The sequence below is a fragment of the Biomphalaria glabrata genome, chromosome 12 (assembly GCF_947242115.1).
Source record: "Biomphalaria glabrata chromosome 12, xgBioGlab47.1, whole genome shotgun sequence".
Taxonomy (NCBI): Eukaryota; Metazoa; Mollusca; class Gastropoda; family Planorbidae; genus Biomphalaria; species Biomphalaria glabrata.
Window position 1 is genome coordinate 36,859,622 of NC_074722.1, and position 26,803 is coordinate 36,886,424.

At 35.0% G+C, this 26,803-nt stretch overlaps 2 protein-coding genes across 3 annotated transcripts; one reads left to right on the top strand and one right to left on the bottom strand.

Annotated features, from left to right (window-relative positions):
- Window positions 1-1,419: 1,419 nt before the first annotated feature.
- LOC106073281 (RING finger protein 215-like) lies at window positions 1,420-14,356 on the top strand. The gene is made up of 10 exons (XM_056006167.1): window positions 1,420-1,882; window positions 3,135-3,281; window positions 3,470-3,541; window positions 5,021-5,106; window positions 5,305-5,359; window positions 6,837-6,935; window positions 7,206-7,343; window positions 7,771-7,896; window positions 9,292-9,394; window positions 10,665-14,356. Exons 1-10 carry the CDS (start codon window positions 1,472-1,474, stop codon window positions 10,682-10,684), a joined length of 1,257 nt encoding a protein of 418 aa, XP_055862142.1. The 5' UTR covers window positions 1,420-1,471; the 3' UTR covers window positions 10,685-14,356.
- A 2,045-nt stretch (window positions 14,357-16,401) lies between these two features.
- Window positions 16,402-25,439, bottom strand: LOC106073282 (uncharacterized). 2 transcript variants are annotated; one of them, XM_056006164.1, is made up of 4 exons: window positions 24,641-25,439; window positions 23,426-23,574; window positions 21,970-22,094; window positions 16,402-20,956 (listed from the first exon to the last, which is right to left on the bottom strand). In XM_056006164.1, the coding sequence occupies exons 1-4, from the start codon at window positions 25,401-25,403 to the stop codon at window positions 20,767-20,769; spliced, it is 1,227 nt and encodes a 408-aa protein (XP_055862139.1). In that variant the 5' UTR covers window positions 25,404-25,439; the 3' UTR covers window positions 16,402-20,766. The 2 variants fall into 2 exon arrangements, with proteins under 2 accessions (XP_055862139.1, XP_055862140.1); XM_056006165.1 differs by having other exon boundaries at window positions 25,043-25,437.
- Window positions 25,440-26,803: the final 1,364 nt, after the last annotated feature.

Genomic DNA, 26,803 nt, shown 5'->3' on the forward strand with positions numbered 1-26,803 from the left:
GACGTCGTGAACAGAGCTCAGGAGCGTCACGAGAGTTGTAGTCATCTGACCACCTGGAAACGTCGAGCGGCGTTCTGTCCGGTTCGAGAAGGCCAGTAGAGACCCTATATAAGAGCGGAGGTGTCGCAGTCAAGACAGTCGAGAAATGGGTCTCAATACAGCGAGGTTCAGAAAGGAGGTTCACGACAAGAGTTCAGAACACGGTCGACTAGAGCACAGTTCAGAGGTGTGGTTCTGTACAGAGCATTACGACGGTTCAGTGCGGAGTACTATCAAGTACAGTTCAGACGAACGGCGTCTTGATCTTGGTCTGTGATCGAGTCCGACACAACGAGCCTAGTGTGTGAAGTCAGTCCTGAACTGTTGAACCCAGTGCAAGCCCGGAACGAGACGGAGAGGCCAGTGCAAGCCCGGAACGAGACGGAGAGGCCAGTGCAAGCCTGGAACGAGACGGAGAGGCCAGTGCAAGCCCGGAACGAGACGGAGAGGCCAGTGCAAGAGTTGATACGGCTGTACGGTGTTATCGGATAGATATTTGTACAGTCTTGTGTTACGTGCTGCCAATTGTACAGTATTGGCTGTTATTTCTTCAACTATTAAAGTGTTACGTTACTTTGGAGCCCTGAGTTGTCAAGTTCTTTAAGTTGCTGGTGTATGGTGCAGTTTGCAGAGAGCTTGGATAGCGAGATTGGTAACAATATGTAGACCGCAGTTGGGGCTGCGTAGTCACGGGAAGATAGGCCTACTGCATTCGTCGTTAATCTTTGGACTCGAAGACATGCCTTATATTTCTTCTTATAAGTAGGCCTACTTAATAAGTGTCGTACAGAAGTCGATTGGTAAAGTGATTGTTTGGCATGCGGATTGCATGCCCAGCCCATCGAAGTTGGGACCTTTTTACTGTCGCATTGATATTGTGCATGTTGGACAGCTTTAAGATTTCTGTGCCTGGTATGTGGTCGGATTACGCACCTTATGGATACTCCTTAGACAGCGTAGGTGGAATGAGGCCAAACTTTTTGCAGACATTAGCGAAGAGGGACAGGCTCTTTTGAAGGTCTTCTTCGTTTGCGGCGTTTAGGGCACAGTCATCTGCGAATAGCAGGTCTCTGGTGCAGTCGTAGGCCCATAATAGCATGGTAACCAATCAACGGGCGCATCGTGAGATCCTGCTCTGAAGATCTATTTGGACCTCTAGTGTTCAAAATTGCACTATTTTCTGTTTTGTGACCCCCCCCCCCCACCCCACCCAAAAAAAAAAAAAAAAACAAAATCGAATCTAGATTCGCGATAATCACTAACCTAAATAAATTAAAAGTCGAAGCTTTTTTTTTTTTTTTACCACTGACCTGTATAGGTCTACGTACTATATATAAGTCTGTGGTATGTGGTTTTTGCTCTCACATACCTTGAGCTCTTCAGTCATGAAAATGTATTTGATTTCTTTATGACAACATAAACATAGAATCTGATGATGGCTCTCCTTGCAGATGGGTTAATTCATCTAAGTTATTTAAGTTTAGATTTACTTTTAAATTTGCGCAAGTTCACTCCGATCTGTCTTTTGTTTTACACCACTTATGTTTGCATACTCGTTCATGTTGTTGAAGCGAAAGAAGTCAACATCGAAGTATTTCTGTATGCCAAGTACAATTCTAAGAATAGCCACGACTCAGGCAAAGCATCAGCGTTGTCAGCATCGTCATCATTTTTCAAACCTATTGTTTACGCCAGCAACAATGAGTTCAACATAAATGAAGAATATCAACACTGCACTGTTGATCTAAGCCAAAGAAAAAATTCAGAAGCTATAATTTCAGTAAAAGGAAGATATTTGACAGCAGGAAGTACTCATCTTGTTGAAACTGGACGGCTTCACTTGGTTAGTGTAATAACTTTTAGATCTTGTAATAACTTAGTCTTAGACTTAGTAATATCATCCACTTATGGCTTACGTTATCATGTTGCTTTATTAAGCTCAAATCTTACTAACTAACCATAGCCTTAGAAAGTAGATCTACATGGGCTATGCAGTCCTTAGAATGTAATCCTGAGGTGAGGCTAACTTATGCAGAAGCGCTAACATTGAAGGTATATTATATACTATATTAAATGAAAAGGAATGGCCATAAAATTGAAAGACTAAAGCCACTAAAGGGAAAAAACTGAAATTTGTGTTTTCCATAGAGGCATTGTGTTTTAGAGCAAACACAATGGACAATGGCTGCCTGTTCTTGTGGTATGTGCTCTGCACTTTTGTCACCGTTGTACTGAACTTAAAGTTGAGGTCTGTACATGCCCAACATCATGTTGTTTTCAGGTAGCTATTATTCTTAAATGTAGCAAACAAATAGTTTCCCTTTCAGACCTTGCGATCTATGGGGCGATGATGTTAATGTCTTATGTTTCTTTAACCAAAAGTTAACTAACATGTTGTCATGTGACCAACCACCTTTCCTTTTCCCAAATTAAGTCAGGTACCCATTAGAGTTGGGTGGACTCCGGGGCACCCTTAAAATCCCAGTCTTCACCGAAATTCAAACCCAGAACCCCAGGCTCAGAAGCCAAGTGCTTAAACACTCAGCCACCACACCCCCTTTATATTCTTGCTAATGGATTGACTTAACGTCTAAAGTTTTCACACTTAGAAATGAAGATTATTATGTCCTAGCCAAAACTTCATTAAGGATGGTGGTGGAAAGTAGGCTTTAAACCACTGACAATCACAATGACAATTCAGAGCACGCAGCACACAACCATGCTGTTACTCAATAACTCAACAGAGTGAAAAATAAAAGTATTTTGAGATAAATAAAAAATTGTTAAGGCATGGGGTTAAACACTAAAAAAAATTAAGAACTCACAGTTTCCCCCAGTCACCATTATCATTCTGATCGTAGGACGTAATCATCTTCTTTTTTGAAGTAATGTCTGTATTATATAAGATAAGAAGATAAGATAAGATTGCAGACTTCCAGCCGATGCACAGTCCAGTAAAGAGTCAATAATCCAGGTGAAAGAAATATTTTACAATACTCCACATCCTATTCACAGTTACACAACAATATTTAAAGAAATTTTTCAGGGATATCAAGTGATTACTGCTCAAACTTATCTAATATTTTTATTTCTAGCTATCAAGTGACAATGATGGCAGGAATGATGAAAATGGATTTGCTAGATTACCTCAAGACTGGGTTGGCGTTATTCATTATACAGCAGAAACTGACGGCAATGCAGTTGATGGAAATAGCAATGACTCACCGCTCATTTTGGAAAGGGTTAGATATTGAATCAGACTGTAAATGTCTTGTAAAAAAATGCACAACTAAAAACGTTTTATTTTCTTCTTTATAGTACCATGATTTTCATACTTTTTTTTTTTACCATTATTCTATTAATTAATTGTTATCAATCTCAATAGATAATTATTACCATAATTGAAATGATTTTTTAAATATTATAATAGGTTCGTAAAGCATTGATGTTCGGGGCGTCTGCTATAATCATCTTAACACTAAATCAAGAAATAATACAAGAGGTATGTTCACTTGTTTTGTCATAATGTCTGCCAACTTCACAGTTATTGAGATTTTAAGTCAGCTTTACACATATTCTGCAATATCTTCTTTGAATGACACTGTTCTTTTCAAATTGACCTAAATTTAATCCAAAACAAACTTTCTGTTAGAGAGAAAGATGAGATGCAAATGAAACAGAGTCTATGTTTGTCTTTGGAAGAAGCTCTGGCAAGATGTGTTTATTACGATATATATAATTGTGAAAAAGAGTGTCAAGTAATGTGAGCAGACATTAGGTATATCGTGTAATGCCACCAAGAAATGTATTTGACTCTTTCCCTCCTATTCGACGATACCATCGTTGATTTTACCCCATTCTGCAGCCCAATCAACAATATTATCGTTGATGCTTAAAAAGTCAGCTGTTTTGTTTTCTTTCATTACAAAATGCTTTTAATTGCTTATAAATAAATATTGAGTAGTTTCCCTTTGGAAAAAAAAACAACAACAGATTTTTTTCATTTTCATAGTGTTTTTACAAAGAATTATATTTTTAAATAGTGGGGGCTAAAAAAAAAAGGCTCTATTTTTCTATATTAATTTTGTATATGGGAGGTGTGGCATAGGGTAGTGACCTCAAGACAATTAATATCAATGTTTTATATATGTTAAATATTAAGTTTTGTAAACATATAAATAACTATCATAAAAAAAGACTTTATTTCATTTGGATCATTAAATGTTGCCTAGATCTAGTCTAGATCTTGTTTTAAGGGAGACTTGTCCACACTAAGTAAGTTTTAATTTTTAAATTCCATTGTATAAAACAAACTTTTATTTTAGTTTTATAAACATCAATTTTGTATTATCTTATAAGGGGAATGCATTCTCCTTTAATTCTATACGAAATATGAAAAAAATAATTTAATTTATAACAAACAAAAAAGTTATTAAAGTTTAATCATGACAGGACAGTGAAATATATATGAGAAAACTGAGTAATTCCATCAGAATGTGGTAAATAATTACGGAGAGAAAGAGTTAAATCACACAAAAAACTGCAGATATGAAACAAAGTAAAAAGTAAAGTACCCCTTTCAGACCTTGCAATTTATATGGCAGATGATGTAAAGATCATCTAATTCTTTTTTTGGATGGTTAACAAGGGTGTCATGTGACCAGCACAACCATCTTTACTTTCCCCAAGTAATGTCAGATCACCATTAGTGTTTGAGGGTTCAAAGGCATCCTGAAAATCCAGAAGCTTAAAATCCCGTCCTTCATCGAGTTTCGAAACCAAGACTTCTCAGTTTGAAAGCCAAGTGCTTTACCACTCAGCCACCACACCCCACATATCCTTGGAGAAAATGAATGGTACAGTGAGTGTGTGAAATGCAGAGCCTGACCACAGTAATTTCATGTAATTTTTTAGAACTGGACATAGAAACGACAGTGAAGTAGACTTAAAAGTAAACTAAATTCTACTTTTGCTGTTGCAGTTGGATGTGACACAGGTAGTCTCTAGACCAGTAGTTCTGGTGGATAATCTTCGCAACATAACATGTTTGTTGACCCTTCTCTTAAGGTTAGACACACATTTCTTGTCCAATAGTTTATAATAATTGCACCGCTCAAGTAATGTTGTCTTCCCATAATTTTTTACTTCTTTCTGCTAATGTGCCATATCAGAAGAATCTAGTAAGTCTTTTGTTCAAATAAAACATAATCTTTTACTTCAGTTAATGAGTGAAATCTATAAAAAAAATTGTTTATACTTTTACAGCCAGATGAAGTTTGAGACGAAAATTACTTCCAGTGGTAAAAAGGACTCACTTCCAGTAAGTCTTCCAGTTAACTGATATGTTGGTTATTGTAATATGCATAAATAGGGGTGTTTGAGCCAAACAGACAAACTCAAAATTTCAGATAAAAAAAAGATGTCATGTGCGAAAATAAACAAGACATTGAATTTTTTTATAATTTTTTAAAACTTGCTTTATTATGTGGAAAGGTTATATATAAGGAGTTCCTGTTTAAAAATACTGGATTTATATACATATTTTTACCATTATACTTTACTAGTAGAGCTCTAAATTTGTATTACTTTTGATGTTGGTTCATCAAACTGTTGATTTCATTTCTAAGGTATCGATATTCCTATTGTAAATACTAAACTAAAATTTAAAAAAAAAATTATCTAGCTGTACAATGTGTTTTTATGTAGGTAAGTCACCATCATTAGGTAGGCCTATTTTAGTATGAGGATTTATTTTAAATTTATTTCCAAGTTCTGTTTTAAAGATGCAGTTATTTTTTTTTTCCAATTGATTATTTAATTTTAGTTCTATTTCCACCAAGTAAAAGGAAGTTGTGATCTTAAGAAAGCTATAGGCCTACAACAATTTCACAACTTAAGTATTATTCTTAGGGTCACCTGACACATAATGTTATTTATGTATTGTTGGACTGTTGGTTATTAAGTTAAATCAGTTTTATCTCGTATCTTTAATATCTTGTTATGAAAGTATCATTCCGATAGTATGCTCAGTTTTCATACAAAATCTTGAGTATTCAATAAGCTTACATTTTGTAATTCAGTCTCCAACTTCACGTATCCCTTAGGCTGATGAACTGTTGGGGCACCACACATGATCTGTCAACCATCTTTCTCCATTCCTCTCAGTTTTTTGCCTAGGTTAGAATCTCTTTCAATGACAGGCCTGTGGGAGATTTGGACTAGGAAGTAAATTATCTTCTACTTTAAAGGAACATCCTAAACATGTGAAACATTTTACATCCATTCATTTATGCCATCTTCCCCTCCCTTTCTCTGGCTGCCTATTATTTTTCCTGGTACTGTTTATGTTTATTGTTAAAGTTTTTATGAGCCTTGAGGACTTTGTGATATAATATTGCACTTCAAATTTTATTACAACACACAATAAAATATGAAAGTATCAAACTTTATTATAGTCTCTTTTTCTTAAAACAGTTAAATTCTTGACTCTAACAATAACCACATGTCTGCTCTTGTTATTACTAATTTCACGTCTGCTAGTCTTGCATTCTATCCCATAATTTTTCTAGAACAGGAACTCTTCTAAAATAAAAATAATTTTGTACACATAAATATTATTACCCTAACCACATGTCTGCTCTTGTTATTACTAATTTCACGTTTGCTAGTTTTGCATTCTATCCCATAATTTTTCTACAACAGGAACGCTTCTAAAAAAAAAAATAATTTTGCACACCTAAATATTATGGCTGAAATAACTAAATTACAGTATCCAGTGCTAACTGCCTTCTTTTCAGAAAATTCCTACCTTCACTGTTTGGTCAACATGTTATAAAGCACCAGGGGAACGTGGTGTCATTTGTCTAGAGCAGAAGAATCAGTCTAATAAGGGAAAGGTAAAGTACTTGATGTTTTGTATTGTCCATCTGTCTTGATAAAACCTGAATTTTTAGCAGCAACCAATAAAATGGCAGATCGGTTGTGTGATATGTGCTCAGGACTATCGCCTCAGTGGTCTCCTGTATACTCAGGGTCTGCGCGAATCTCAAATCTCAACCATGAGAGATGCATGTCCTTAAATCTTGAAATGTTGAGAATCACTGTGATAATATTGTTAATGTTTATCAACATATGTGTACATAATGTTTTCCATTGTGATAATGCAGGCTGACCCGAACCAGTTTTGGGAATGTTTCTATGCTGGTATAGTTCTGCTGGCTCTGTTAGCTGGTGTGAAGACACGCTTGAGTGAAGCTGGTTGGTGGATTGGAGAAAATGATGCTCAGACCAATGGCACCCAGGAGGTAAACTTAGCTGGTAGTTTTCATAGTCATAGCTGGTATTTTTATAGTCATAGCTGGTAGTTTTCATAGTCATAGCTATTAGTTTTCATAGTCATAGCTGGTATTTTTATAGTCATAGCTGGTAGTTTTCATAGTCATAGCTGGTATTTTTATAGTCATAGCTATTAGTTTTCATAGTCATAGCTGGTATTTTTATAGTCATAGCTGGTAGTTTTCATAGTCATAGCTGGTAGTTTTCATAGTCAAAGCTGGTATTTTCATAGTTGTAGCTGGTAGTTTCATAGTTGTAGCTGGTAGTTTTCATAGTCATCGCTGATGCATGAAAATTGTTACCTGTGCTTTTATTTAGGGGTAGTTTAAGAGTTATTTCATGCTGTTAATGGGTGATAACATTTAAATTTGTTATTGTTCTTTCTCTGCATGACAGTCGAGCATGAGGAAGACGGCACTCTATGCACTGTCTCTGATGAAAACCATGAGATACAAAAAGATGGGGGAGCTAGCCTTGTCTGACACGTGTGCCGTTTGTCTCGAGGAGTTTCTGCTCAAGCAGGTGAGTACATCATTATACTGTTACCATCTCTCCTAATCAGGCCTTCTCTAAACACTGCTAAACAACACAACACATCAAGAACCTGACAACAAGAGCTCCACAATAATCTGGTACTTTAATAATGGTCAAGTAAATAACAGCCAATACTAGACAATTGGCAAAAAAACACATCAACAACTACTAATGCTATACAGTACATCACCGAACTAAACTCTACTGTCTCTGACTTTTTCTGGACTCGTACATTCACTTGAGGACTCAATCAGGACCGACTTCATAGCCAGATTCACAGTCCAGGTCTCGTCCGTGTCCTATCTTTAACTGCCCTTTTCTTACACACGGTGTCTCTGGTCCACGCAGGCTTTCGATCACATGACCATAACATTGGTCATATTTGCGTGTAATTGTAGTACTGTCCCTTGTCCATTGCCTGAGTTCACGTATGTCAGCTGAACCTAAAGTTAACCCTTTCGCGCCGCCAATAGGGTCATAACAATATTGTTCTTGAAATGAGAAAGTCCTTTGAAGTTTCCTTAAGGTCTTATAGATTACAAAAAATAACAAAAAAAAAGTCTTGAGGCTCAATATGTTTGTGAAAAGGGCTTGGCTATGTTTTATCACGCTCACATCGGCAATATTTTACGTTTTAATATCACTGCCTGGTATGGCAATATAAACATTAAAAATAAAAATAAACTTCATAGAATCTTAAATGCTGTTGGCAAAAAAACAAAACCCATTTTGGCAGCTGTTTGAGACAAACATCCATAAAAAAAGCTAAAGAGATTCTAGAAATAAAAAATGACCCTTTGGATCAGGATTTTGTGATTTTACCATCACAAAAGACTTACAAGACAACGATAGCCAAGACAAACAGACACAAAAACTCTTTTGTTCCCCTGGCAATCAAATCATTAAATAGAAGCAATCTGATATAAACTTTTCACATGTTAATTATGAGTGAGTCTGTTGTGAATGTGCATTTTGTTTTTTTATAGTTATGTTTGGTGTAATGCACAAATTGTAAGACAAATTTCCTTACGGACAATAAAGATTTTTATTATTATATGAATTTTGCAAAATCTCCAATGAGAACTTGAGGTGTACACTACATCTTGTTTTAGGCATGCTACATTTGAATACTTTTGACGCCAGCATAAGATTAAAAATAAGTCTGTTATGAACATATAAATTTTCATTAACACTTTCTACACAATTATTTATGATCAGTGATTTTCTGTATTTTAAGTATTTTTATCTGTCTCTGATCATTTTACCTGAAATTGTTCTACATTTTTTAAGTAAACCCATGCTCTTAATCTTGCAACTTTTACATCTCTGAACTCCTCAAAAAAATGTGGCAACATTCCTAACCATAAATTTGTATTCATTTAGAAACTGAGAATTCTGCCTTGCGCTCACTCCTACCACACCAAATGTGTCGACCGCTGGCTGGTCAACAACAGGACCTGTCCACTTTGTAAATTGAATATTATAGGTAAGTCCTAGTCCAAGGCAAATTTTATAAAATACGCAAGGCTAAAAATGATCTGTAATAAATAAAAATCAACGTTATTGGTAGGACTGCCTGGTTGTGCGGTATGCATGCTGCACTGTCATCTCGATAGTCCTGGGTTCACACTCTGCCCACTGCTGTCCCCCATCTTCCTGCAGAAGGTTTGGGGGTGCAGTGGCAGAGTGGTTAAGAGCTTGGCTTCTGAAACTGGGATCCTGGGTTCGAATCTCGATGAAGACTGATTTTGAATTTCAGGATTTTTAGGGCTCCCCTGAGTCCACCCAACTCTAATGGGTACTTGCTTTGTTGGGGAAAGTAAAGGCGGTTGGTCGTTGTGCTGGCCACATAACACCCTGCTCGTTAACCGTTGGCCACAGAAACAGATGACCTTAACATCATCTGCCCCATAGATTGAAAAACATTTTACAAACAGAGTGTTATAAAATGAAAGAGAAAAGAGCTTTATTAAGCCAGACTGCTAAGACTACTTTATAATATCTCACCCTATTGGTTCTTACCATACTCATCCTAAACCTTACTTACATTGCTATAAATGTTGCTTGTGCTGGATCTCTGTGTAGAGAAATTGCTGCCCTGTAGGACAAAAGTCATACAAACACCAAACTGGGTTAACTAGCACTTCTTAACTGTTATTGCCATAGGAGTTAAATCTCTTGGAAGACTCTTGGAACTCTAGGCCTATGGAAGCTTGTCTTCGTGTGCCTGTCTGAACAAACTTCCATCCAAGAAAGATACAAGCAAAGGTAAAGTATTTCATCCCTATTACTGATAGACCAAAGGCCAAGCACACTCCCCCATATTCCTTCTCTGTATTACATCAGCAGTGCAGTAGTCCATCATTAAAAATGGCGCCTTGAGCAATGGTGTGAGAGTAGTGGCATGTTTGCTGGCTCTTTCTTCCATCCTGGCTAGTTTGATGGGCTCGGTTCTTGGGCACCCCAGCGGGTGTTCTTTTTCGCTTTCCTTTTGGCCTAATAAAGACTGTTTTCACCTAAGTACCACGGTGAGGCTGAAAAGCATTGCCCGGGATTAACAAAAACCAGAAAACACACTAATCACCAACAAAACAATCAAAGACAAAAGACAAACTTATCCTTGTCTATATTACTGAAACAAGACAGCCTTTTAAAAGAAGATTTTATATGGGCACATAATGAATTTATATATGCAACTTCAACCATTATGTTGAAAACTTTTTAAAAATTTTCCTTTATATGTTTTTTTTTGGCAGAGCAACTGGAATCCAGTTAAGTACGAAAAATCCTATGTAGCGTTGAATACAACTCTCTCTCAACCAGGGCACCCAAACTTTTTTATTTATTTATATATTTAAAAAAAATAACTTTTAGTTTTGGGTTTATGTAAATGCATAATTCTTTATATTTTTAAGATATTTATTTTACATGGAAAGACATGCTGATGTTGAATAATGTAAATATGTTGAACCTGTAATTATTTGTTGCTGCCAAGTGGGTGCTGTAGTTACATTTGTGAATAAGATTGTTTAAATAGTCTTAAAAAGCTATTTAGCGTGATGATGTTGTACAGATGGGTTTGGAGTTCTATTTTTACTACTGCCGTGAAGAAAGTTTGGTCAATATTTACTCTCATTATGTTTAATAAAGCTTGGATATGATGGTAGATGTGAAGAGAAGAGGCCATAAAATATACCCATTTAAACCTAGTTTCATTGTGAAATAGTTTTTAATAAGATTATGACACTAATTTTGAGATCTTTGGTATGTAATTTGTTTGCACTGTTGTCAAAGAATACAAACAAACAAGTTTTTGTTTTGCCTACCATCGTTTAGGACAGGGGTTATCAACCTGTGGGTCGCGACCCCCTTGGGAGTCGATTGACGATTTGCTAAGGATCGCCTAAGACCATTGAAAATATGGATTGTCATTGTCCATTCTTCTATTGCTGGATGTGTATGTGTGTGGGGGGTCTCGACAGAGTGGGGGATTGTAAAAAGGGTTGCCAAGCATAAAAGGTTGAGAACCGCTGATTTAGGACATGCTTAACATGTTTGGTCCAGTACTATTTAGATAACTAATGTCTCAAGCCTGCATTTTTTTTTGCCTACCATCATAGGTAGATAAGATAATACCATTCAATGAATATACTATTACAGGAGAGTCCTGAAAACTCTTGTCTAATAGAACCATTAGCACATGAAACTAAATGTTAATAGAGTAAACAGATAACATGATAAGACAGAACTCAGAAAAATATATGAAGGCTTAAAGCTGTCGATACTGAAAATTAACCACACAAACTGGTTAGCATTTGGTTGCCAGAGTTATCTGAACTGCAGTTTTCTGTAGTACGCTATTGTTGTTTTTTTTTTTACTTTTCCATGGTGCCAGATTTCTCTACAATTTAATAAAACTTAAATACTTTATTTGCTTTGCTGTCATAGTAATTTCTGTAAAGGCCAATTTTTTTCTGATGTAGATATTGTAGAAACTGAATCTGTTTTTTTGTGATTTAAGCAATTAATGAACAGTATTTCAATTCCTATCAAAAAGCCAATCTCTTGCATGCTGTATATATATATATACCGTATATAGAGAAAATGTATTGTCTAATGGGTGATAAAATGACGGATGACTAAAACGCTTTCACTGCTTGTGATATCTATTTGAATTCTTGTTGTGTGTCAGTAAAACTGCACTCTATATTATGCATTCATCATGGCGTTTTATGCTGATTGCATTCTCAAGTGATAGGTTGCAAGTTCAAATCTAGATGAATGCTTAAAATTTAGGTTCTTTCTGACCTCAAGTCTACTCAGCTCTGAGTTACCTTATTTTGTTGGGGAAAGTGTGCTATAAAATAATTAGTGGGTTGTACTTCTTAACTCTTTCTATCTGTAATTATTTTGCCTATTCTGATGGAACTATTAATTTTTCTCATTTGTGTTTCACTACTACCCTGTTGTGATTAAACTTCAATAACTTTTTTTGAATGTAATCAGGAAATGTTATATTAGGTATATAATTACAGAAGAATGCATGCTCTTTTTATATAACACAAATTTAAGTTTGTAAAGCCAAAAATTAATTTAGTTTAATGGGTTCAAATCAACGTTGGTATCATCAGTTAGGAGTTAAAGAGTTAAAACTGTGATACCAAGTGATTACACTATCCCCACTTGAACACTTCACTTGACTGTACTAAGCTATATGTTTATTTTACATTCAATGATAAATTATTTAAATATAAAATCTTGACAATAGCAGAGTTAAAATTTAAAAAAGAGAATTAGTTTTCGGGGTTAAAACCATATTCAAAACATCATATGTTTTATTAGATATTGAATTGTGTGATAGAAATATGCTATGAAAAACATTTTTTGGGAGGGGGGGGGGGGACAGAACATTGCTTGATTTCATAATTTATATCTTCAAAAGATCAATGTAGAACCACTATCATTTTAATTGTCCCAACCATTTGTCTCTTGTGAATAACCTTTAAGTAGATTTAGTCTCAAACTAACCCACTGCTGTTTGCCCATTAATAATTCTTTCCCTTGAAATCCGTAACAAAAACTAGGGCTGAAAGTTCTGAGATTACAGTTGACTCTTGAAAATCCAACACCCTCAGTAATTTGATCTGACATGGTGTCCATCTAAATTTATGTAAATGTATGCATTTTTGACTATATTAAAATTTAATTGTAATTTAGTTAAGTATGTGAAAGCAGAAATCAAATGTTATGTATTTTTGAGATCAAATATTTTTTCCCTTTTTTGTGTATTGTTTAAGAGAATATCCCATTACATCATAATAGAATCTTGACATATACAGTTAAATTCAACATATAAAAAAAAGTAAACTTCCACTTTCAGACCTTGTTGTCTTCTATAGGGCAGATGATGTAAAGGTCATCTGTTTCTGTGGCCCACGGTTAACGAGGGTGCCATATATGTGGTCAGTACAACGACCAACCACCTTTACTTTTCCCAACAAACGTCAGGTACCCATTAGAGCTAGGTGGACTCAGAGGCGCCCAAATTAAAAATCCTAGTCTTCACCAGCATTCAAACTTGGTACCCCCGGTTCGGAAGCCAAGCGCTTTACCACTCAGCCACCGCACCTCCCAAATATAACCTTCGGTAATCCAATGTTTTTCACTATCTGACCCCCACCCCACCCCCCGCTCCTGTAATGTCCAGACCAGCAAGAGTCAACTGTCGTCTTTTCTGTGTATTACTCATACTGGAGATTAACAAATAGTGCTTGAAACTAGTATCATTTTCCAAACTTCAAACTTTTGAAATATTGGCTGTGAATCAATTTTTGTTAACATATTTTAAAAAATGATTTTGACCCTGTATTTAAGTAATGATTCAGATCAGAGCATTCATTTCAATTTGAATGATGCTATTATAATTTTGAAAGACTATTGGAATGTGTAGATAAGGACTGAACAAATGTGAATGCACTCTATAGATAACATATTGCCATGTTAAATTATTGTGTCATAAACTTTTCATCTACCACACAGTTTGGCACATCAATTTGTTTATATATATGTTTGAATTGTTTATTTTTATCCAATCAGAGAATCAATATAATTGATGAACAAATTAAAAAGTGAGCTATATTTAATGAAACAATAATTTTGATTATTGTGTTGAATGTCATGTCAGTATAACTTTAAGATAATGCAATGCAAGTGTACATGTCTTTAAAGTTCACACTCATTGTGAGGGATGTGTCTTGACAGTAATGTGCTTGTCTGAATAGACTACTCAATAATACATTATTATTATTATAGATTTTATATAGCGCTACTTTCATGCTTATAGCATGCTCAGAGCGCTTTGGTCCAATCTCATTTGTGGACCGGTGGGGGAAAGGGGGTATCTAGGAGTTGGTTTTCCGTGCTTATCTTATCTTATATAATACAGACGTTACTTCAAAAAAGAAGATGATTACGTCCTACGCGTCATGCATTTAGTCATGCATATTAACCAATGACTTAAATTCTGCCAAGTCACTGGTTTTCCTGGCTAGCTCAGGCAACCCATTCCATGCTCTAATAGCACTAGGGAAGAAGGAGTATTTGTACAAATTTGTCCTAGCATATGGGACGAGGAATGTGCCTTTATCTTTGTGTCTTTCAGAGTATTTTATTAAATTTTGTTTTTGTATTTGAAGATTATGGTTCAGTGTTTTATGTATGATTGCTACTTTACTTTTGAGCCTTCTGTCCTGAAGGCTTTCTAAATTTAGTGATTTTACTAAAGGTGTTACTCTAGTCAAATGTGAATATTCGTTTGTTATGAATCTCACTGCTCTATTTTGTGTCTGTTCCAGTTTCTTAATGTTTTCTTGAGTTGAGGGGTCCCAAACGGAGGATGCATATTCTATTATTGGCCTAACCAAGGTTAAGTAACATTTTAGTTTTATGTTCTTATTTGATTTATAGAAATTTCTTTTAATAAATCCTAATGCTTTGTTTGATTTTTTTGTAGTTTCATCAATATGTGGATTCCATGATAGTTTTTCATTTATTATAACACCTAGGTATTTTGCGTTTTTAGTCTGTGATACTGGTTTGCCATGAATAAGATAAGTGGAATTAATTTGTTTTAGTTTTTTTGTTACTCTTAACAACTGACATTTTTCTGGGTGGAAAGACATGCTCCAATTTGATTCCCATTTCTGTAATTCATCTAATTCTCTTTGTAAAATATCTGTGTCTTGTGTTGTTTTTATTGTTCTATATATTATGCAATCGTCTGCAAATAATCTGACTTTTGTTCCTGAACTAATGCAATTTGGTAAATCATTTATGTAAATTAAAAATAGTAATGGACCCAAGACTGTACCTTGAGGTACACCTGAGTTTACTGTTATCGGTGTTGATTTAGAGCCATTTATTATTACAGTTTGTTCTCTCCCTATCAGAAAGTCTTTAATCCACTGATGCAGTGGACCATTAATGCCGAAATATTTTAATTTTTTAAGCAAACTATGGTGGTGAACTTTGTCAAAAGCCTTAGAAAAATCTAGTAAGATAGCATCTATTTGTTCACTATTATCTAAACCTTTTGAAAAATCATCAATTAGTCCTATTAGTTGTGTTTCACATGATCTATATTTCCTAAAGCCATGTTGGTATGGTGTGAGGACATTATGTTTGTCTAAGTGGTTTATGATGTTGCTACATATTATGTGTTCTAGGATTTTACATGTGATGCTGGTAAGTGATACTGGTCTGTAGTTCCCTGGGTCAGATTTTTCTCCTTTTTTAAATAGGGGGGTGACATTAGCTTCTTTCCAGTCCTTTGGTACTCTGCCCTGGTTAAGTGAAGCCTGAAAGAGTATTTTGAACACTGGGGCTAGCTCATTACTTAGTTCTTTGAGTAATCTAGCTGGAATACCATCAGGTCCAGAAGCTTTATTTGGTTTGGTGTTGGCTAATAGTTTCTGAATTCCATTTTCTTGTACTACTATATCTTCTATGTTGTCTACTTGGTTCAAATTCAGTAATATGTCTTTGTCTCCTGGGGCTGAGAATGCTGATGCAAAGTATTTGTTTAGAATGTTTGCTTTAGTTTCATTATCATTATGTATTATGTTATGTTCATCTTTTAATGGCGCTACGCCTGTTGTTTCCATTTTCTTAGACTTAATGTATGACCATAGGTTTTTGTTGTTATCTTTAGATATTACATTGTTTATGTATTCACTCTGCAGCTGTCTGCTTACTTTTTGGGTTAAGTGTTTAATTTTTATATACTTTTTGTAAACTCTTTCTGCATTAGTTTCTTTAAATTTTCTATAGAGGTTTTCCTTCTGTTTACAAAGCTTCTTTAGTCTATTATTAAACCAGCATTTATTTATTTTGTTTGATGTGTATTTAGTTGGTATATGATTTTCTATTATGCTTTTAAGATGGTTTTTAATGAAATTCCAGAGGTCATCGACTGGTTGGTTAATGTCTTAGGGGAGGTAACTACTGAACTCTTTTTCACAACAATCACAAACAAAACTTTTTTATTTAAAGATTACTCGCCCAGTAATAATTATAGCTTTTATATAGTGCTACTTTCAGGCTTATAGCATGCTCAGAGCGGCGCTATGGTCCAATCTCAGTTGTGGACCAGTGGTGGGAGAGGGGGTATCATGGAGAAGGTAGTCCGTGCTGCCTTTATGCGCTCAGCAAACACAACTCTGCTCAAACTGGGTGTCGAACCTTGAGCCCCTTTCATAGGTAGCCAAGTTCAAGTGTGCTTAGCCTCTCGACCACGCTTCCTATGGACCTGTTGGGCAAGGGGGTATGTGGGACGATATTTTCGTGCTGCCTTTAGGCTCTCAGCAAACACAACTCAGCTCGAGTTGGGATTCAAATTTAGGCCCCCTTGAGAGGTAGCCAAGCGCTTTATGCCACTTAGCATCACATCCCAGTTTTAAAACATTTTTATCTGAATTCAGCGTTAAGAGTAAAATAAAGACTTTGAAATAATAAATTAGGATGGGTGCCTGGTCGTGCGGTTTGCACGCTGGACTGTCGTTCTGACTTATCGATGGTCCCGGGTTCCAACCCTGCCCGCTCCCGTCCCCCGCCGTCCTGCGGGAGGTTTGGACTAGGAAGTAATTATCTTCAACTCTGAAGGAACATCCGAAATAAGTAAAACATTTTACAAACATTGTGAGATACATTTACATAGTCCAAACATGTAATACTAACGTTTTAACTACACATCTTCATCACAACTAGTAAGCAGACTTCTCCCATTAAAAAAACAAACAGACATCAAAGATATATATATATATATATTATTTTACATATTTTTTTAAAAACAAATGTAATGTCTGGTGCAATATCGTAATTCTGGTGACAGAATGTACAAACAAATGTAAGTTCAATAAAAAAAAATTGTAAAACCAACAAAAAAATTATTTAAAAAAAAAAGCCATGAACATACTAGACTAAGAGTAGAAAACAAACAAGCCATTAAAATACAAACCAACAACTGTAATTCTTGGTTTTATTTTCCACGTTTTTTAGGGTGGGACTTAAACATATGTCATATACAAAAGATTTGAAAATCTGCTTGATTTGTAGAAATTCGTACACAGTACAACACAGCACAAGTATTTAATCAAGAACTGGGTTCATGCTGATGTGACAACAAAACAATAATTTGTAAAGATTTGACTAGAACAGTAACTTGAGAATAATCATATCAATTATACAAATCTCAAGTTTATTTATTCATCTTAAACTTTTTGGCACAGATGAACTGGTTTATATATATGTGTGGCCTCCTTCCGTCGCAAAGCGACTATGGATCATCTCATGGAACCGAGATGAATGCCTGGGCATTCATTGTGATAGAAATGATGTTGCCCACATATCAGTTCCCTTCTCTACAAGCAGCTCATGTAACCAAAGGAAAGGCAAGTGCCAAACTGAACTGGTTTACGCCAGAGAAAAAAAATGTATAAAACAATGATATATTAAGTCCTAAAAAGTTTCACTTAAAAAAAAAACTTCAGTAGAAATCATTTGTAATATTTATGCTATAAAATTATATCATTACAAAAATGTTTTTACAACAGGAGAGTAAAGATGAGCCATAGAGCTTTTATGTAGAAATAGTGAATTAGTAAAAAAAAAATTATTTACTGTTGGAAAAAAAAAGTAATAAAAAATAATAATAAATTTACAAGCCTTTCTAAGCTAAGAACTCAATAAAACATGACAAATATTCATGTAAGTGAATGGAGGCAGTAAGGTTGAATATGATGAATAATGATTAGTGATGGGCAAAAGTTTAACTAAAAAAAATTAGTTAAGGCCATTGTTTAACTAGAAAAAAAAGGTTAGTTAAAATCGTAGTTTAATTAATTTTTTTTTAGTTAATAACTAAAAAGTTTAATTAAAATTTGTAAAACTTTTCAACATGTGGTCAGGGTTGAAACGCACTCCCTGTTTTCTGGTCATGTGATATCAATAACTTTGATTATCAAAAAAAAAATGATGCAGTTAACAAATTAGACAGTCTGCATTTGAAGAGGGTAAAGTAAGATCCTGGTAGAAGTAATGGGAGTAAATATTTGCACTTGAAAGTAGCAGTATTCTAAAATGTTAAACATTTTTTGCCAAAAGCTTCTAAGCAGTATTATGAATGAGGTTGTTCCGAATATTTTTGTGAGCCACGTGGAGGTGTTTAATTTCTGTTTCTAGTGGGAATCTGATTTGTGAATTAGGTCAATATTTAGTGGCATTCATTTGCGGCAAACAATATTTTTTTTTTAACTGCAGGAACATCAAGTACACCCTTTTATAGTCTTAAGACTTATTATTTTTTAAGATTTTTTAAGTCTAAATCAACTGCTAGGCCTATATAGATCTAAAAGCATTATGGTAACCAAGTCTAGAAAAAAAAATCTTAATCCACACCCTCTCTGGACATAAAGTAAATAGACTATGACCAACTTATTTTAACAACCTGGTCAGCTAGACATACACATGACCACATGTAGGCCTAGTGTACTGTACGTGTGTTGTCGACACTACTGTAAGACTACCCTGCGTTATACAATGGTGCTTGCTTAATGTGGAGAGGCCAGGCAAGAAAATAACACAATGGCGTGGCTAGTCAAGCATGTTAATCAAAGATATATATATAGTTATATACCCTCCCTGCCCAGAAAGTAAATAGACAGTGTGTCCGACTGATTTTAACAACCTGACCAGATAGACGTACACGTGTAGGCCTATATAGTGTGGTGAGTGTGCAGTCCATAATGACATGACCACCCTGTTTTTTGTTCCCTTGCGCGTTTAACGGTGATGCAATAGTGTTAGTTGTATTTTTAGTGGTCAGAGAAGAAAATACCACATCGGCATGGTTAGTCAAGCATGTATAGAGATTGCACTATGTCTGTGGAGACATACTCAAGGAATGCCATACTCCGCCTGTGTACAGGTAGACGTAAGCTTAACATTTTTAATTAATTTTTATAGCTTTTATATAGCGCTACTTTCATGCTTATTGCATGCTCAGAGCGCTTTTGGTCCATTCTCATTTGTGGACCAGTGGAGGAGGGGGGGGGGTGTATCTAGGAGTTGGTTTTCTGTGCTGCCTTTAGGCGCTCAGTAAACACAACTCTGCCTGAGTCGGGTGTCGAACCTCGAGCCCCCTTCTAGGTAGCCAAGCCAGGCCAAGTTCAAGCGCACTAGGCCATGCTATAAAACTCTAACGATTGCGTTTCTATTTCTTTGGATACTTGATCTAAATTTGAAATTCAAAATTTATGTTATTTAATGAGATTTTAAAGTTTACCAGTATAAGTAAGACTTTCGTTATATAATAAGTTAATATAATTTAAAAAAAAAAAAGAGTACCATTATTTTCTTAAGGTTTTAATTCAAAGCAAAAATACAAGCACACATATTTATTTAGACATTTTATTTTATTGTGCATTAACATTTAGGTAAGAAACATATTCCTTAATACTGATTTTATTATAGATAAATATTACCAGAATGTTAAAAGAATAAGATCGAACCATAGGCATACAGTCGAATGATTAGATCTATATAGGTCTAGTTCAAAGACCCCCCCCCCCCCCAAAAAAAAAAAAGTTTGTTAAAGTTTAATTAACTTTCTTTAGTTTAGTTTAACTATCTTTTGAAATTCATGATAAACTAATAGTTTAACTACTTTATTTTAGTTGAAAACTAGTTTTAGTTTAACTTTTAAAAGTTAGTTTAGTTCCCATCACTAATAATGATAACATTAGTTTAAAAAAGTTTTAACTATGTTGTGATTAATAAATTATGAATTATCGTATTAAAGTGACTCAATATAAAAACTACATTCAAACTAGCTTGCAAACCAGCAGGTACAATAATTATAATTTACATTCACACAAGCTTGTAGACCAGTTCACAAAATGACTACCAACTCAATTCACAGAAGCTTGTAGACCAACAAAATGACTACCAGCTCAATTCACACAAGCTTGTAGACCAGTTCACAAAATGACTACCAACTAAATTCACAGAAGCTTGTAGACCAACAAAATGACTACCAGCTCAATTCACACAAGCTTGTAGACCAGTTCACAAAATGACTACCAACTAAATTCACAGAAGCTTGTAGACCAACAAAATGACTACCAGCTCAATTCACACAAGGTTGTAGGCTACCAGACAAAATAGCTACATGATAAATTCACACAAGCTTGTTGAACCAGCTGACACAATGACATTTCAAAATTCAACATATCAAATGGAGATATCCAGTCTGTGATCAATAAATGTTAAATTGTTGACCTTCACTCAAATGGCGATTCTGTTTTAATCAGACTTTGGATGAGATGACAGAGTTTCAGATTTTGAAGAAACAACTCCCGTAACTTTATGGTCATCATCATCATTATCGTCTTCATAGCCCAAGTGTCTAAACGCCTCCACATTCGCTTTCAGCCTATGTTGTTCCTCTAAGCTAAATCCAATGTGGCACATGTAACCTTCCACTGACGTGTATCTGGCGAACATGAAGTAAACAAAAATATTAATGCATTGTCAATTAAAAACGTCAAACCTGACAACTGCATATCAAACTTAGATGGCTGCCAGGTTGTGTGGTATACACACTAGACTGTCATCTCGAAAACTGCTTGCTGTTACCCTGGGGATGTTTTTTTTATATTATTAAAGTGTTTCCTAGTTCCAGAATAAAAGCTTTTTATTTATTGTTTAAGGATCTCTGTTTTTGAACTTAAAGTTTGCATTTGTATTTCCAGTATCACCAAATTGAGTGTTCAGTAAATGTTGATAAGGAGAGATGTATACAAAATTATAACATCAGTAACACATTGTCTGATCAACACAATCTCATTGTTACATCAAGACATCGTATCATCTGGCTCTCAAATATATGCCGCCACAGTTAGTAATTGACTTTAAGAAGTGAGGGAAACGGTTTCCATACAAATATGCTCATGGCATTTAATTCTGCGGCTGTATACCGCTGACATCATGGTAACCGTGGTGATCTGAAATTAGTGCTCCAAGATAAGCATTAAAAAACAACAACACAAAGCTATGAGAGGGCCACAAAAAGAAAGACAGATGGAGCAGACATTCCCAACTCCTTCCCTACTGCTGGTGAGTTGACATTAGAGTGAGAAACTATTGATTTGGTTTGTTCAGATCAAGTTAACATCATGAAGAGATCTATTAATACTCTTATTAACATTTCCATACTTATTAACATATATTTACATATATATATATATATATATATTCATTTCAGAACAATGATATTTATTTCTTTTTTCCATAAAATGATAAACCTGAGAGACAAAGCAACAAACAAGTTTCACTAGAGTTTATGGCCAATTGTTGTAACCAGCAAAAGGACTAACCAACCATCTGTACTTTCCCCCACAAATGAGAGAAAGTCTTGAATTGTAAAAACTCAACGATACTTTGTTTTTTTCTCAAATGAATATCAGATATTGGATGATGAATGGGACAAGTAAACAGAGAACTTACTTTTCTTCAATATAGTTTAAAAGTTTCAACATCGTCTCAGTCTCCGAGTTGCAGAACTCTTCAGTCAGCTCATACTTGCCCACAATGTCTTGATAGACTAACTGTCTCACTGGCTCCAGACCTTCCTGCAGACAAAACAGTTAGAAAAGGCTCAGTACATTAAAACGCAACTGTTTTGGGAGAAATAGCAGCCAAGTGGTTAGGAGCTTAGCTGATAAACTGAGAGTCTTAAGTTCAAATCCTGATGGAAGATGAACTGAAGGAACATCAAAAACAAGTGCAACATTTTTCACAAACATATATGTAAACATTTTACACAACATATATGTAAACATTTTACACAACATATAAGCTAACATTTTATACAACATATATGTAAACATTTTACACAACATATATGTAAACATTTTACACAACATATATGTAAACATTTTACACAACATATAAGCTAACATTTTACACAACATATATGTAAACATTTTACACAACATATAAGCTAACATTTTACACAACATATATGTAAACATTTTACACAACATATAAGCTATCATTTTACACAACATATATGTAAACATTTTACACAACATATAAGCTATCATTTTACACAACATATATGTAAACATTTTACACAACATATAAGCTATCATTTTACACAACATATATGTAAACATTTTACACAACATATAAGCTATCATTTTACACAACATATATGTAAACATTTTACACAACATATAAGCTATCATTTTACACAACACATATGTAAACATTTTACACAACATATAAGCAAACATTTTACACAACACATATGTAAACATTTTACACAACATATAAGCAAACATTTTACACAACAAATAAGTAAGACTTGTCTTCAGAAAGTCCCTGGGTCTACCTAGCTCTAAGGTGTACCTGGTAAATTAAAATGTAAGACAAGTCTTAAGAAATTGACTTCACTTCTAAGACTATTGATGACAGTCTCTGATCTATCTATATTATATGCTTTCTACAACAGATTTTAATTATCTACTAGAGCTAGAGCTGGCCTTTGCTTGCCCAAAAAGATTATCTGTTAAAGTGCTGTAGATCCTTTACATTCTGTTTAAAATCCCAGGCTCTTACAGAATTTAACTGTGAGAACCTTGGTATGGCAGCAAAGTACTTGAGTTACTGTAATGAACTGGTTGAAAGGAGCATACAAATTGTAAAACTTTTTATATGTGTAACAAAAGTTACCAGATTACTTTATTGTTCAGTATTAAAGAAATTATGATATTTAGATACAACTCAAGTTCTGTTAAACAAAATTTATAAAAAATATTTATTTTATTATGCATTTCTTTGGGTTTCATTTTAAAAACACAAAACCAAATATTGTTATTTTAATGCTAAATATGTGCATTTAGGTTACTGCTAAATATGGTTAGTGAGACTAAAAAATATATATTTGAACAACTCTTACTGTGGATAAAGCATACTCCGCTGCAACATAGCTTTTAGGCATTCCTAAACATGTCAGAATGAGAGCTGAAATGATCCCAGTTCTGTCTTTACCATAGGCACAGTTGATTAACACTGGCAAGTTATCTGGCTCAGAAATCAGTTTCAGGGCTGGTTAGACAAAAGAAAAAAAGATTCTTTCATTTTTTGTTCCAAAAGACAGATTACAATGAGAGACAAACATTTTTGTTAAAAGTATGATCTACTATCCAAATGATGTGTGACAGGTCTAGTGTGAGTCTTGTTGCCACTGCTAGGTAGCATCCGTGAAAGGGGAGCAATTTGTAAGTCTCCCTTGCCAATGCATCTATCTATATAGCCTCTCCACAGCAAGTCCTATGGAGTACCTCCTATGGGTGACAGATGGAAACTGAGGCTGTGAAGCCCTCAGGCTAATCTGCAAGAGTCTCTAAGGAGGTTTGGCCCCAAGATGTGAGGCGTTCATGGCTCATCTGCATGCGGAGATACCCTGCTGCCCACAAAGTAAACCCCTAGCTATAGGTTAAAAAAGCACTGCCTTGTGTGTGTCACTGTAAGGTCTAAGGCTGCAGGAGTAAATCTTTACAGAAAATCCAGTCTTGGAGCCCACTGCTCTCTGGCAAACTCTTGCAGCCACCTGACTCCAAATTGCAAAAGTTTTTCATCACTTTGGATCTGGTCAGTATAGAAGAATAAGGTTTTGAGTGTTGGCTTATGGGTAGCCCAGAAGTCACAAATTTATCTCAGCAATTGAGAGGCAATTAGTCGTCTCTCGAAGCATAAAATGCCACAGACATAGAGGATCTAATAGTGGGACGTTTGAATTAGTTTTATACACTTAGATGTTGATTCCAAAACGCTCAGCAATATGTTTTTTTCTCTATTGCTCTATTGGCACAAATTTAGACCTGTCTGCCAAATGCAATCCTGCTAGAGTAATAGTTGCAGTATTCTCTGCCTCTTTGTTTATAGACAGTAATACCTTAGATGGCATAGAGTAAAGAGTTCTCTTGACTACTAAATATTCTAGAGTTATGATAAGTTCTTTTGTGATAGTAAGGTCTGCCTAACCACAGGCTTAGATATAACAATAATATTAACCATATATACACACAATCAGTTGTATGTGAGAACAAAGAAGTTGTATGTGAAATGTATATAAATCTTGTTAAATCTAATTATATTTCCGGACTCTTACCAGCACATATCGACGGCTGACTCAGCTCTATTAAATCCACATACTGTCCGAAAAGACCTTTTTTATTGACTGCCTTGTGCACAAGAAGTCTGCGTAAATTAACAAATTTGTTTCTTGTCACCACATCATAGATGATATAAAGAAAAGCTAGAAGCCACAAATACCAAGGCAGGCTATAAATCAGTCTCTTAATGTACCTCAGGGTAAAAAAATTGATCAGATAATGCCGCTTTTCATCATCTTCCTCACCATTGAGATTGTGGTGGTTGCTAGAATGACCACCAGCACTACCCAAACTTTTTTTTCGTCTTTTGTAAGACGGTTCTCCATAGAGAACTGAAGTATAGTTGATGTTACTTAAGGTGCTGGCTCTAGAAATGACCTCACAAGTGACAGACTCACCAGGCTGGTAATTATTATTTGGTAAACAAACTTTATACAAAGTGTATTCGGCGTCGATGAGGTTATGGTCCTTAGTAAGTAGATATTCTTCTTTTGATCTAAAGTCTACGATAGATTTTATAGAAAGCTGTCGAAATTTCACAACATCTTTCTCAACTATTTTGTCCGGCTTGGATGACCTGTAAATAGCAGCTGTTTTCAAAATCGCGGACGACTCAGGTGACGTTTCATTAGATATTCTTTGACACAATACTCGTAAATTTGGAAGACTATCTATTTTGAGAAGGCCGCTATTACTCTGAGTCAGATGCCGGCTGGTACTTCTTATTCTAATGCTCGACTTCGACCTAGATAACTTCATTTTGATTATAAACAAACAAGACTTTGTTTCGTTTCGCTTCTTTTTAAGGGAAACGTTAAAAAAATCTAAACAATGAAGGCACAGCGTTGCTGAATCTGTGTTTTTTTCCACCATATCTGGGTGTAATAGACTTTGACCTAACTCGAGCGTAAGGTCTATAGCAGTGGTTCCCAAACTTTTTTTTGTCTTGTAGACACCTTGTCATGTTTTCTGGTTTTCGGTAGACCCCCTGCTTAACTTAAATTGTATTTTTGCAAATTCATCAACTTTTTTTTTCAACTGATTTCTAACTATAGTGAGTTGAAGAGTGAAAAAGGCTAGATAGAGATCTATCTTTTTTTATTGATATAATTCAAATTTAACCCAATTAAAATGACAATATGTATTACTGGAACCAAACTTACTGAAAATATTTTTTTTTCAGGTTTATCATCTGTTGCTACGGATATTTTGTTTCATATAGGAATTTGTTTTTCTATGAAGCAGTCCTTCAAACTTTAAATGTTAATTAATTAATTAATTTACATTAAATATCATTGTAAAAATTTCGCAAAGAGCAGTTTATCGTGCATTTCTTGATCTTTCACGTGTGGCTCAAATATTTGGTCTTCAGAACTGTTTTTACTGACAGCAGAAGGCGAGTAACTGGCTCCTTAACCAGTAAGCTTCGAGCAAGAAGGGCTCATTTGCCTTGGCTTGCTACCCATCTAGCAAGTATCATTAGTTACACGGAGACAAAATTAATCTATTTAAACATGTATTGATATTAAATACAACAATTTAAAGGATTTCCCAAGGTAGCCTACAAATCATATATTAGTGTATGAAAAAATTACAGTAATGGGATATAAAAATTAAACTCACAACCTGCCTAAATGAAATCTATTATCGTAGACCCCCGTGGACATCTCATAGACCCCCAATTTATTTTTTCACTTTCGTAGACCCCTTGGAAGTCTTCGTAGACCCCTAGGGGTCTATATAGACCACTTTGGGAATCACTGGTCTATAGTCTATATCAATATTTCTAGATCTAAATAGATAAATATATAGATTTAAAATAAGTCTATACTTATATAGATCTAAAATCATGCCTAGGTAGAGTCTAGATCTAATCTAGACAAGATCTATCATTTTACGTAAAACAAAAACAAACAATTTTAATCATTGGCTTAGGGTTAGGCCTATAACTATATAAGCCGGCTGCCTGGTCGTGCGGTGTGCGCGCTGGATTGTCGTTCGGTCGTCTCAATGCCGACGATGGTCCCGGCTAGTCATTGGTTAACATGCATGATTAGATAAGGCGTAGGACGTAAACATCTTCTTTTTTGAAGTAACGTCTGTATTTCACAAAATAAGGTCGGATGTTTAACGGGTTTCTATGTGACGCCAGAATGGCT